Source organism: Penicillium malachiteum (genome assembly GCF_028827825.1).
Source record: "Penicillium malachiteum strain IBT 17515 chromosome Unknown utg000003l:1.0-4950554.0:1.0-4952489.0, whole genome shotgun sequence".
Classification (NCBI taxonomy): Eukaryota; Fungi; Ascomycota; class Eurotiomycetes; order Eurotiales; family Aspergillaceae; genus Penicillium; species Penicillium malachiteum.
This window is the reverse complement of record NW_026643096.1, coordinates 3762936-3775821: the sequence shown is the minus strand read 5'-3', so window position 1 is coordinate 3775821 and position 12886 is coordinate 3762936. Positions and strand designations below refer to the sequence as shown.

General features: G+C 46.4%; 4 protein-coding genes across 4 annotated transcripts; 3 read left to right on the top strand and 1 right to left on the bottom strand.

The window, feature by feature from the left end:
• Positions 1–252: 252 nt before the first annotated feature.
• Positions 253–2078, top strand: erf2 (palmitoyltransferase ERF2; the record flags this gene model as incomplete). The annotated part of the gene is made up of 3 exons (XM_057091168.1): positions 253–460; positions 591–901; positions 981–2078. 3 exons carry the CDS (start codon positions 253–255, stop codon positions 2076–2078), a joined length of 1617 nt encoding a protein of 538 aa, XP_056945909.1.
• Positions 2079–2946: 868 nt separating this feature from the next.
• On the top strand, positions 2947–5557 carry N7483_007730 (putative histone-lysine N-methyltransferase (Ash1); the record flags this gene model as incomplete). Its single annotated transcript, XM_057091167.1, has 3 exons — positions 2947–4455; positions 4523–4722; positions 4777–5557. The coding sequence occupies 3 exons, from the start codon at positions 2947–2949 to the stop codon at positions 5555–5557; spliced, it is 2490 nt and encodes an 829-aa protein (XP_056945908.1).
• A 1227-nt stretch (positions 5558–6784) lies between these two features.
• N7483_007729 (uncharacterized protein) lies at positions 6785–10404 on the bottom strand (the record flags this gene model as incomplete). Its single annotated transcript, XM_057091166.1, has 5 exons — positions 6785–9013; positions 9748–9801; positions 9870–9932; positions 10079–10243; positions 10354–10404. 5 exons carry the CDS (start codon positions 10402–10404, stop codon positions 6785–6787), a joined length of 2562 nt encoding a protein of 853 aa, XP_056945907.1.
• Positions 10405–10997: 593 nt separating this feature from the next.
• Positions 10998–11797, top strand: N7483_007728 (uncharacterized protein; the record flags this gene model as incomplete). The annotated part of the gene is made up of 3 exons (XM_057091165.1): positions 10998–11132; positions 11197–11294; positions 11359–11797. 3 exons carry the CDS (start codon positions 10998–11000, stop codon positions 11795–11797), a joined length of 672 nt encoding a protein of 223 aa, XP_056945906.1.
• Between the last annotated feature and the right edge of the window lie 1089 nt (positions 11798–12886).

Here is a 12886-nt window from a genome sequence, read left to right as displayed (position 1 = left end):
TTTTTTGGCCAGGAGCGTACACATCTGCCTCGGTCTCTCTTTTTTCCCCCCTACTATCAACAGTCGCTTATTACTCTGGTTTATCCTCAGCCAGCTTTCCACCTCACTCGGGACTCATCCGGACATACCTAGCAATTATTTTTTGCTCCCTTTCCTCTCTCGTTTCTTTCTATCTTTAATTCCAAAGCAAAATGAAAGCACGTGGACCCTGCTGAAAACATCAACTACACTCTTTTCGTGATTCCCTCGACCATGACAAACTTAACCAACCACCCCGAAACTAATGATACAAACACCCTCTCAACTCAGCAACATGCCCTGGGGATCCCAAGGCCTCCCTCGGTTGGAGGGATATCCTCTCGGGTAACAGATGTTGCATCTGATAATGGGGAGGGCTCATTGGTATTCACACCACCTGTGCCGCCCCCTCAACAGCAGCGCCCTTCTGCCTCTCGACGGGGTCCTCCCCCCCACCAGAAACTCTGTTACCAGTAGACCGGGAAGCTCTGGTAGCCGTCTCAGTCGAACACATATTCCGTCCTTGACTGCTCAGGCATTTTTTCGGCCGATGAGCTCACAAAGATTGCAAGCGCACCGAGGGGGACGGCCGGTAACCAAGGGGACGGCATCGTCTACCGAGGAATGGGGTGATCAAACGAGCCAGAACCGGAGAAGCTTGATCTCTAACAGTACTATGCCGCAAGGATCTCTTCCTCAAGTTGATATGGAGGCCCCGCCATCGCGTGGAACAGAGTTCACGGACCCCATTATTCCCGACCGGAATACATCCAATGCCAGCCCCACTGGGAACACGACAGTTCGAAGTCTGGGAGAAAGTGTACGGCTTCTTCATGACCGAGATCCTGGAGGAAAGGAGCGTCCTGAATACTTGAATCTCAATGTAAATTACAGCGTACAGAACTCGCGCGATGCTCCGCCCCCCCAAGTCACCGCTGTCTTTTCTGTCATATCAAAACAAGGCGGTCGCCCACAACAACCATGACCCTCAAGGCCACGAACGGCTTTCGTCCGTAGGCTCTTCTCCTGGCCCCGCAGATATCAAAAAGCAAGCCTTCCCAAGCACTCATAGCGGCAGAAACCACGAATACTTCGTTGGCAATACCATTTTCTGTGGTAGTGGTCGGCTTCAGAATGCCAGAGACAAACCTGTTAACATTCTCACTGGCATAATGGTACTTGTGCCATCTGCATTGTTCTTTGGATTCTCAGCTCCTTGGCTTTGGCACAACGTTTCCCCCGCCATCCCTATCTTGTTTGCATATGTATTTTATGTTTGTTTTTCGTCTTTTGTGCATGCGTCGGTTGTTGATCCTGGCATCATGCCTCGAAACATGCATCCTCTGCCTCCAGTGAGTACTTCGGACGATCCGTTGACTCTTGGGCCGCCCACAAATGACTGGGTCATGGTGAAGCTTGCCACGTCTGAATCAGCAGCTATGGACGTCCCTGTGAAATATTGCAAGACCTGTAGCATTTGGCGTCCCCCTCGCTGCTATCATTGCCGCGTCTGTGATAATTGCGTCGAGACCCTAGATCATCATTGCGTCTGGCTGAACAACTGTGTTGGACGTCGGAATTATCGCTATTTCTTCGCCTTTGTGAGCTGGGGTACACTTCTGGGACTCTTCCTCCTCGGTGCCAGTCTAGCCCATATTTTGCTCTACATGTCACGCGAGCGGATTTCCTTTGGAGATTCAATTTCAAAATGGCGTGTTCCATTTGCTATGTTTATCTATGGCGCTGTTGCAACCCCATACCCTTTGGCACTCTGGATTTATCATTTGTTCCTAGTTGGCCGGGGCGAGACTACTCGAGAGTATCTCAACTCCCACAAGTTTGCCAAAGCTGATCGTCATCGGCCATTTACCCAGGGCAATGTTCTGAAAAACTGGATCTCTGTTCTGGGCCGACCTCGCCCACCCACCTATATGCAATTCAAGCAGCCTTACGAAGAAGGCGATCAGCGCTATGCTATGCAAAAACGCAAATACCTGACCCACCGTGATGTCGAGTCTCAGGCAGGGATTGAGATGCAACAAGTTGGTTCTCATAATTAGGTGCCAAACGTCTCTCTCTCTCTCTCTCTCTCCCCCCCTTTCACCAAAATGTCTGTCTCAATCTCTTCTGTACGACCTGTGAAGACGATATGAACTTCCCATTTCTTGTCCCTACGCTACCTGGGATTTTTTTTCTCTCTTTCTCTTGTGTTTTCTAATTGTTTACATTTATACCCTTCTTGCCACCTCACTACTTATCTGTCCTAGTCTTGGAAAGACATCATAATTTCAATTTACATTCTCTAGCATGTTTTGATTATATTTCCCCATCTTCTCTCCTTTTCATTTCTTACTGTTTAATCATGACCGTCTGATAGATCACTGATGGAAAGCAAAGAAGCCAAAAACAACAGGTTTATTCCTTCGATATTCTAGTATTTGAAATATGTGGTCAATAGAATAATAACCTCAGAGCCATTGATTTTATTTCATCTTAATCTATAAACATTTGAAGTCAATGGCATTTCCTTAGATCCGATTTCAACAATCCAATAGTAATCTTTAATCCTTAAAACGCCTTCTCTTTTCGTTAAAAAATATATATATAAAAGACAGGGAAATAAACAAACCAATCAGAAGAAGAAAGAAAACCAATAATAATCACTCTTTGCGTACTTCTTATTATCGGATTCTCGGTAAATTCTTCTATAAAGTGAATCTATGTAGGTGTTGATGTTGCACGCGTCAGACATCCACATCGCCCTAAAGATAAGAGGCGCGCGGCTGCTGATCAACCTTTCCCCCCTGATATTCCCCGACCCGACCATTCTCTCATCGTCCACCACTCCATCTTTCAAGGTTGAAGTAAATCCTATCTTTCACGGTATACGGCACGTTCTTTCTCTCCCGAACTGTGGATTTTCTCGACATGGCACGCCGAACATCGCGTCTAGCCGCGTCCGCAACTACCACTATCGCTGACGTTTCCACTGTCCACAATCCCTCCAATGATCCTATCAGTCTTGATATCCCGGAACAGCTTCTGACACCAGAGGCCAGTCGATCTGAGACCTCGAGCAACAATGAAAACGCGTCAACCGAAGATCCACCCGCTACGCGGCGGAGGTCAACTAGAACGATACGCGCATCCTTGCGGGCTACGGAGGCTCTTGAGAACACCCCTTCACAGAAACATACATCCTCGACGTCGACAAGCCAGGCCTATGTGGACAGACTGGCGGCATCCAAGCGCTCACGCTCTGGGCTTCGACATAGCATCGCTGTGATGGAGTCGTTGCACAATGGTTCAACCCGCTCAAAAGATGTCAGCGTAATGGATGATCAGCCCATAGTACCCGACACGCCTATCTCAAACTCATCGCAGGAGGTGCGCTCTGATGATCTAAACACTTCTGTTCAGCATCGAACTCTACGGAGGCGGGTAGAGAAGGTATTGACCAACGAAGATAAATTGGCATCGGTTAAGCCAACTCCTAACATCGGTTCTCACCCGTCGCCACGAAGATCGACCCGTATCACCATGTTCAACAAAGCATCCGAGATCCTGAGCCGCGCCAACAGTGTTTTAGGTAAACGGACAAGAGATCTGGCGAATCAAGGGAAAGAAGTTAGTCGACGTGCCAGTCTTCGACCTCGAAGCGTTGCCCCAGCCAAAGACGAAGCACCAGTACACCCTGTAGCAGAACCTGTGCGCAAAAAACGACGTGTTTCTGAGAGTGATTTGCTGGGTCTCCAACCCAAGGACCTGCCACTTTCCGAAGAGCCGATTGCGCCGCCTATTTCGAAACCAAAACCGAAGATGTGGCTGAACCATGGCCTTTACAGTGGCCAGGAACCAAGCGACTCTCCACCCAAGCAGCGCAAGAGCAAAAACTCAGAGAAAACCAGATCAGACATAAAGTCACGATGTCAGCTTCCCATGCCCATATTTGCTGGCGCTCGTCTGATCAAGAATGGACGGGACTATCTTCTGCCATTTGACATATTCTCTCCACTGCCGCCAGGCCAACCTAAGCCTGATGAGTGGCGTAAGACAAACAAGAACGTTTTCGTTGGCGATGCTGCCAGCGAATGGAAAGCAAACAAGAAACTGGAACTCTCTACATGCATGTGTGATGAAGAAACCGGATGTGATGAAAACTGTCAGAATCGCTACATGTTTTACGAGTGCGATGGAGGTAACTGTCGACTGGGCCCGGAGTGCGGTAACCGGAATTTCAGCGAGCTCAAGACCCGAACGAAGGCTGGCGGGAAGTACAACATTGGTGTTGAGGTTATCAAGACTGTAGACCGAGGCTACGGCGTGCGTAGTAATCGCACTTTTGAGCCGAATCAAATTATTGTGGAGTACACGGGCGAGATCATCACTCAGTTTGAATGTGAAAGAAGGATGAGGAACGTGTATAAGAATAATGAGGTAATTTAAGCCTCATATTTCTTTTTTGTCTATCTGAGATGGAGGTGACTAACTCTGTCTACTCTAGTGCTATTATCTGATGTACTTCGACCAAAACATGATCATTGATGCAACACGAGGCTCTATTGCCCGGTTTGTTAACCACTCTTGTGAGCCAAATTGCCGAATGGAGAAATGGACCGTGGCTGGAAAACCACGTATGGCTCTGTTTGCAGGAGATCGAGGGATCATGACAGGGGAGGAGTTGAGTTATGACTACAACTTCGAGTGCGTTCCCCCTGAAAATCACTCCCTGGAAGCCATTACTGATTTTATTTGCAGTCCGTACTCCAACAAAAACGTCCAGCAATGTCGCTGTGGTGCCATCAACTGTCGTGGAATTCTTGGCCCTCGACCCAAAGACAAGGATCAGCGTGCGAAAGTTGAGACACCCAGTCAGATAAAGAAGCCAATCAACAGTTCTGGTGCGAAACGAAAGCGTGCAGCAGTGGACACAGTTACTCATAGCCAAGCAAAAAAGCGCAAGTTCCTCAGTACCAATACTGTCAAGAATGGCGTGAGGAAAGCTGTTACCAAAGTCTCAACTGCACATGCCCAGGTGGCAAAGATGAAGAAATCAGTCACTGCACCGAGGATGCGTGGTGCAACAAAGACTAAGGCGAAGACGCAAAAAGGAGTCAGACTTCCTACAGTGAAAGCAACTTCAAGAGTGAAGGCTACCGTTCCACGAAATATTAGCTCCACGTCAACTGCCCTGACCAAAAAGATGAATCAACTCAAGCGACCTTCTCCCGAAACCAAGAAGAGAATTATTTCCAATGCTGTCAAGGGATCTAACTCAAAGGTTAACCCCAGCTCCCCCAAAAACAAGTCGTCCAGCAAACCCAAGGGGAAGAATACGAAGTCTTCCCAAACAGAGACTTCCCGCAACAAACATAATAATAAGGGGGTCAAGAGCGGTGTCAAAGCCAGCATGAGTGGCTCCAAAGGCAATGACACCATTATCAGGGATTCGGCGACGGGGGGTAAAGGGTTGGGTAACAGCGTGAAAAGTGTTGCCCGCCGCGTGGTCCGCTCTGTGAAGGGGGCCAAACCAATCTGAATCTCCTACTCTCAGTAACCTCATCATTTCTCGCCTTAGTCAGTGTTCTTGTTCTTGTCTTGATGTGTTGGTTGAATCTTGGTTCCTTGCAATTTGGAGTCTTTATTCACAAGCAAATACCATCCTCACTTATTGGGCCCTTCTTTGCACTCTTTTGTTTCCTCGGCTCTCTGATTTCAGCAATCCTTGCTTTCCAAGGTATCCTGCGCTGTCCTTTGGCCTCTATTACGGTAATGGTACCAGAAACGGCGTTTTGGGTGATGTATCTCCTTGTTTCAAGTTCTCTCACTCGCCTTGCTAAGGCTTGTGTTTCTCCGGCTTGATTTTTATTTTTGATTCCTTTGTTCTGCTTTATTCTACTTACTTTCTTCTATTCTGTTGATTGATTTGCACTCGGATCCCGATTGTGACGAAGACGTGGATTGATTGCTTGACTAGCAAGATGAATGAATGAGATGGCTAGACTGTCACCATCTGTTCATGTGGGTAATATTGCTTGAAGTTCGGTGTGTGGATATGATAGATGGGATTGATAGAATTTGGGGCTCAACATTCCCTTCCCTTTCAAGTTTAACCCTCTCATGATATTACCATCAACTGCTGCCCCTGGGTTGTGTACTAAGAGTGGCCAAGAGAGTACGGCACCCTGAGATAGCTTGAATCAATCGACTTGAAGCCTCGAGGACTTCGTGCTGTTACATACTCCATCAACTAGGAGCGATCTGGGCTTGGACTACACTACTTCTCTTGTACTGTCCACTGACATGTATTACCTAGTTACTAGTTGCATCCCTTTCTGGGGTCATCAGATAGATCTGGTTTAGTACTTCCTCTGTTCACTAGATATTTCAAGTGGCGATTAGTCGTGCAATCATACATTTGGGAATTTGAAGTTCAAACTTGAAATTTTGCTTGGGGTGTAATGGATAAGTAAGATAATAGAATAGAACCTTGGAAATCGAGCAGCTGAGGTTAACACCTGGCACTAAACGTCAAAAACAAAAACAAGTAATTCCATCCAACAAATCAATACACAAACGCCCATATCGGTTCATCCCAACCTTGGAACCTATAATAACCAGCATATACATCTAGAAGTGTGAAAAGGAAAGAGCAAATATCACGCAAGGATCCAAACAGAGCCATCCGAGGAGTGGCGGTACAGCGGTACAATTGATTCTGATCCACGCTGTACATGACAAACCCAACGCATATTGCGGAAACGGGTTAGGCTAAGTTGGTACTTTCTTGCTCTTCTGTAGGCGCCCGGCCTTCTGCTGGTACCATTTCGGCTGCGGCAGAAGATTTTTGATCCCAAAGTTCAATTGTCTTGGGAATTGCGGGCTCTTGTCTCAAAGCACCTGCCACACTACTGCTAATCGTGGCGACTGGTGCTGTTCCCTCAGAGACTAGCCTAGCAGTAGGTGTGCTGGGAGTAGACAGCTCTGATGATTCCATGCCCTCATTTAATCCAGGCCGATGTTCCGGTTCGGTTGGTAGCATAGAAGTAGGTTCTGCGAGAGAGTCGGCAGTAGTGAGCTCCTCTGCCCGCTCTACTCGTTCATATTTTTCGGATCCTGCTGAAGCTTCTCCCTCATTCACTTCTTGTTTAGACTCTATCATTTGAGAACCTGCTTCCGGTATCATGAGTGCTTCTGTTTTCTTTTCCAGGGCCGTGAATGTTGTAGTAGGTTCGCTATATTGAGGCCCGATTGAAAGTGGGTTGTGGTCTTCGGCGAACCTATCAGCATTTCTGGATTGAACTGTTTGATTCGCAGTAGTGGACTCTGATACCGGCTTTGGCGTGCTTGAGAAGTCCATTTGATTTTCATCAGTCACCGCTGCTGTCTTATCCACAGACATCAGGTCTGTGTTACCAACCTCTTCAACAGCAATTCCAGATTCTGCTTGTGGTTCAAAGGTTGGGGCTTTGTCCATCGCCTGGGTTGATTCAAGCTGAATTGTTTCCATAGCAGTATCTGTGTCAGTCGGGGCAAATGGCCTAGGATCTGGAGATTGTTGGCGGGACAATAAATCTCTGGCAGATTCAGAAAATATTCTGGGCTCGCCTGCTTCGTATGGCGAACCCAGAGGCCCCGAATTCATGGGCAACTCATCCGTTGACACGCTGGTTTTTCCGCCATCGATGATCCCGGATTCTCCACCAGTGACTTCATTACCATAAGAGAGTAAAGCAGAGGAAGTGGCAGCATTGGCTTTGTTCTGCGATGTCTCAAATATGGGCGCCGCAGGTATGCCTGAAGATACTGGAGGTGCTTCTTGTATATTCACGGAAGGCTCTACCACTTGAGATTGCATCTCCGAGGCTGCATCGTCCATCTCAACATCCTTTGTATCAGTTGAGATTTCAACTGTGAGGTGGTCTCTAGGCGCGGTCAAGTGTGAAGCCTGCGGTGTTTCCGGCGTCTTCGCATCTATCATGGATTCGTCCCCCTCGTCGCTGTCATCACCGTCGTCACCATCATCTTCGTCTTCATCTTGGCCTGCTTGGTCAATTGGTGTCTGCGAAACATCCTTGTCTTCCTTTGGATGGCCTTCGACGGTACCAATTGGATCTCGAGGACTGCCATGTACGATAGCAGCATCAGCACCCTCCCCTGGCGCAAACATGACCTTCTTTTTCCTGCCCTTCCCAATGCCCTTCCCCTTACGTTTAGGCGGAGGTGGTCGTCGTTTGGGCGGTGTCATTACAGAAGCAGAACCAGCCTCCGCAACAACTACCCCTTCCGAATTGACAACCCCAACCCCTTCCACAACAGTTCCCGGGGCCGGCATTTCAGAATTGACAGGCCCATCAGTCTGTTCAGCAATAGCCTGGATGTCGCCAGTAACTTCGCCCTCAATGCGATGTCCCTCAGGCACCCAAGCTTCATAGATGGAGATCTTTCCCGTTAGAGGATCCGTTTTTTTGAACTTAGTCCGTCTCATTGGGCCGGGTCCGGAGCCCAATCCATCTGCAGCGGTCGCACCACCATAGAGAGATGGTAAGCCAGGTCGTCGCTTCGCCAAAAATTCGACCTCGGCCGGTTCCAAGTGTTTCGGAAGGGCCATCCACTTCCGGCTCGTGAAACTGTGGTCTGTTGAATGAGCACCAGAAGTTCCGTCATCGAGATCTCCACCTTCCTTTTCAGCATCTTCGGGGGTATGAGTGCTCTGGTGAATGTAAATGCACCCGGCGCGAGCGGCACGCAGGAGAGCGCGACTGCTTGCATTCAGGAGCTGACTATCACGTGGCATGGCTAGCTCAGGAAGTCTTGCAGTTCCACCGGGACCATGCACAGCAAATTCTGAGTCTTCGATCTTGGTAGTTTGGGAATGAGTGTGTGCTTGACGTGACCAGCGGCGAACGGGCAATCCCTCAAAAATATCGTGGTCAACTTGACCGGTTCGGCTTCGATTACTGTCAAATTGACGCCCAGAGCGCGATGACCGGAACTATAATCAATAGGCTGTTAGAGCGAGATAGACCGCAATGATGGGACATGTTTCCATTATGCTCTTTAGTTAAAGAGGCACATACAGTGGATGGCATGATGACTAGTTGAGAGGACTTCTGTCCTCACACAATAACCAGGCGGTCCAATATTTGGAGAGAAAGACGATGATAATATTTGAGCTAGAATGAGGGCTTCAATGCGAAAGGCGTTGGTTAGGTCGTTGATGAAGTTGAAGGCGTTAACAGACACCGCGTTCGCGTGGACTAAGGTATCCTCGTCGATAGTGGTAACATCACGTGATGATTACGTGTATATTATCAGTTATTCCAAGGTTGGATTCATTGCAGAGTCCAACATCAACCAACTCAGGAAAAGCTCTTATCTAGCAAAGTCGCAAATTTGATTTTCATATTCGAAGAGTTCTATAGCAGAGTGGAGATAATTGTTTCGAGCTTGGCGTTTGGGTGTATTCCATGCTCCTATTATGATACAAGAGAGATAGAGAGAGAGAGAGAGAGAGAGGGAAGAAAAATAAAAGAAAAGAAAAGGACAAAGACAATAGACAAGCATGATTGTCCTTTCCGCCAAAGACTCTCTTGGTCAAGTCCTCAGAAAATGAATAAAAATGGAATTTTCTGCTGAGGGCATATTATTATTGAACAACCTAGGGAGAACTAGTTCCATCTACAGAAGGTCAGCGTCAATTGATGGCATTGGAGAGAATATAGGAACCAACCCAGTCTCTTTCTGACGGACAATATCCCCGTGTGTACCAATCTCTTTTCCCTGGAGAGGCAGATATGTTAGCCGAGCTGTGGAAAGCCCAGACTCGAGGTTCAATTGGAAGAGCCTACAGTCTTCTGGCCCTCAACCACCAATTTATCTAACTGATAAAACTGGCTAATGGTTGTTTGTCTCTATCATGGATGTTAGTAGGTGTTTCTATTCCAGTTTGGATGAAGAAAAAAAACGTTTCGTGACTATGAGGAAAGTTCCATGTGTGATCATGGCATAGTGCAGGTGCTGTTTCCCCAGGACCTTAAATTCAATACAATTAACCAACCTTTAAAAGACGAAGATCTTGCAATCCACTTTGAATCAACTCCTGTACCCGACGCTCTTCCGCGACATTCTGGTGCTCGCGGAATGAATCACGCGTCTTGCGGCGTGCATATTCACGGAAATTGTAGTTAGAAAACTGAGATGATTGTCGCAGCAGGGATCGAAACTAAACGCGAGGGGAAAAAAGAAAGCCGTTAGTGGACCATGAATCTCAGATGAATCTTCAAATAACTTCTCTCCTGCTCAGCTAGGGCTGCCGTGGCGAGTAAAGCTTACCAGAGAGCGAACTTGGAAGGCGGTCCCACTGTATGCCGTTGCAACAGACATGATGAGAATTTTGGAGGAGTCGTAGGATGGAAAGTAAGGTCCGAATACGTTGGGGATCAAAAAAGCACGAGGACAATTAAGGAACTACCGATCAGTATCGATCTCAGATATCGCTTGCAGTTCAATCCGAGTCACTAAAGATGTCCAAATATTAGAAAACTAGGATAACTCGAGGGATATTACGGTATTGCATTACCGTGTGATTTTATGATCAAGGTCAAATAGATCACCTATAGCCTCAGATACTTTGTCCTAACGCAGTGTATATGGGAGAAGTTGAGGTGGCGATTCAAGCCTATGTGCTGTCACAGAGGGGCTTGAAATTCAAGAGCACGAGTAAGAGAAATTCAAAATGGCAGTATTAAAGTCGGTGCAACTTCAAATAGAGATAGAGGAGAGTGATGAGGTGAAGGGAGAGCAGGAAATTCTTTTGGGCGGAGTCGCGGAGTTGACAGAATGACGGAGTTACCGGGCCCGAGCTTCTACGTGGAGAATCCTTACTCTCTTTCTCTCTCTTCTCTCTCCCTCTTTGATTATTCTGAATACCCACACCACTTTCCTCGAAATCTTAATTAAAGATTTTGAAGATCAGAATGAATTCTGTGGAGCTCGAGGTCACCGCATCCACGGAGTTGTTTCAGTCCTTGGATACCCTTCTGGAACGGTATCTGCATTTACTGGATCGGCAACAACAAATGCAGTCGGAGTTAGCGAAAGAAATGTCTTCGGTAGGTTTCGTCTGGGGTTGAAATCCGGGTTGAATTGACCAATTTTCTAAAACGCTCAAAATAGGGATTCCTCTCACTTGCCCATGCAAACTACCTTTGTCCTCCTGGTCGACGATATGGCGCCGATTATTATGATGAGCGAATGAAGACGAATCAAAGAATGCATGTTGGCCCCCTTTCATCATTCTCTCTTAACAATTTGTTAACAAAGACTCGACATGGACAGATCGATTCGAGAAGCCCAAGAGAATGATGAGGTCGAATACCAAATCTTGCTTGATTATAACACTCAACACCTTCCAGACAAATCAACCGAGACACAGCTTGAATCGCCAACTTCCAAGGTTCCTCAGAATGAAGGTGTGGCTCAAATCGAGTTGCATACACCGGGCAGTGATTGTGATCCGCTAGTAGACAATGTTAACGTCTCAAGGTCCTTGGAGGAGAAGAAGAAGGATCCACCCAAGAAGTTTCAATCTGATGATCCTATCTATTGGTATGGTGTTCTGGTACCATCATCATTGCGCACGGCCCAAAAGGCCTTTACAGAAGGGATCCGACGTCAGGTACCTGAACTAGCAGCCGTGACGGTGGAAATGCGCGCTCTAGAACAAAAGATTCGTCACTTGCGGACTAAACTGGATTTGGTATCTAACGGTCAATGATGAATGATGAATGATGAACGTTAAGTTGAGAGCTCTCATTTTTGGATGATCATTCCGAGGGACTCGGTTAATGTATCTGAAAAAGTTGGCTACTCCGTACTCCGCACATAATCCGTACTCCGCAATGGAGTAAACTCCAAGGGTTTAGAAACCCGGGCTAAATAATTTCATATTGAACGATAGATGACTTTTTTTTTTGAATAACTTTGGAACACAACCCCTTTTCTCTTATAAGATATGGATAATTTTACTCTTAATTTATTCATTATGTTCCCGTGCCTATGTCTCACCATTGCACATATCTAAGCGAACCCACTTAATGTGAGACGTAGCGTCGGAGACTAACTTGAAAGTACCATCCCGTGTATCAGTTACCTATGATACTCTACTTTGTATACCTAATTAGCCCTGGAGGTAACCTTGGAATCTGTATAATCTGTATAATCCCTACAAAGGAAAGTTGATATGGGTTATCTAATTGGCTCAGAATCTAAATTTTCCCTTAATATACAAAGATTATACACTAGGTACCTAGGTACGTTTAGAACTTTAGAACCTTGGGAACACTGGTTTTGAAACATTTAACGTATTTAATCTTACTTTTGAACTATATGAATACCCGTTTCCCGGGGGCTTGTACGGAGTATAGGTATCTCTGTTTGGGTTAGCGGACCCGAGAATGAAATCTTCAATTCTCATATATTAATATTAAATTACTTCTCATCTTAGTCTCCTATTAATATGTTTTCTCCTTTCTAGTTGGTTTTTTCGAGGTTTTTCCCCCTCTGTGAAAGAGAGAGAGAGAGAGAGAGAGAGAGAGAGAGAGAGAGCTGGCTTTCTTGTATGTTTAATCTCTCCTATTTCCTAGCAAGTGCTAATATGAAAACTTGACTTAGATTCGCTCGTTCACTCATTTCTTCACGAGTTTGATACTCGTCGTCTTTCGTTTATCGCGGGTTTTGGTAAGCTGATGCCTTCAAATGTTAATTTATCTAAATATGTCTTGATGGTCATCTAATTCCACCATGAATAGCACTTATCCATTCGTTTTAAGTCACCATTCGGTTCAAGTTTTTGATTTTATTTATC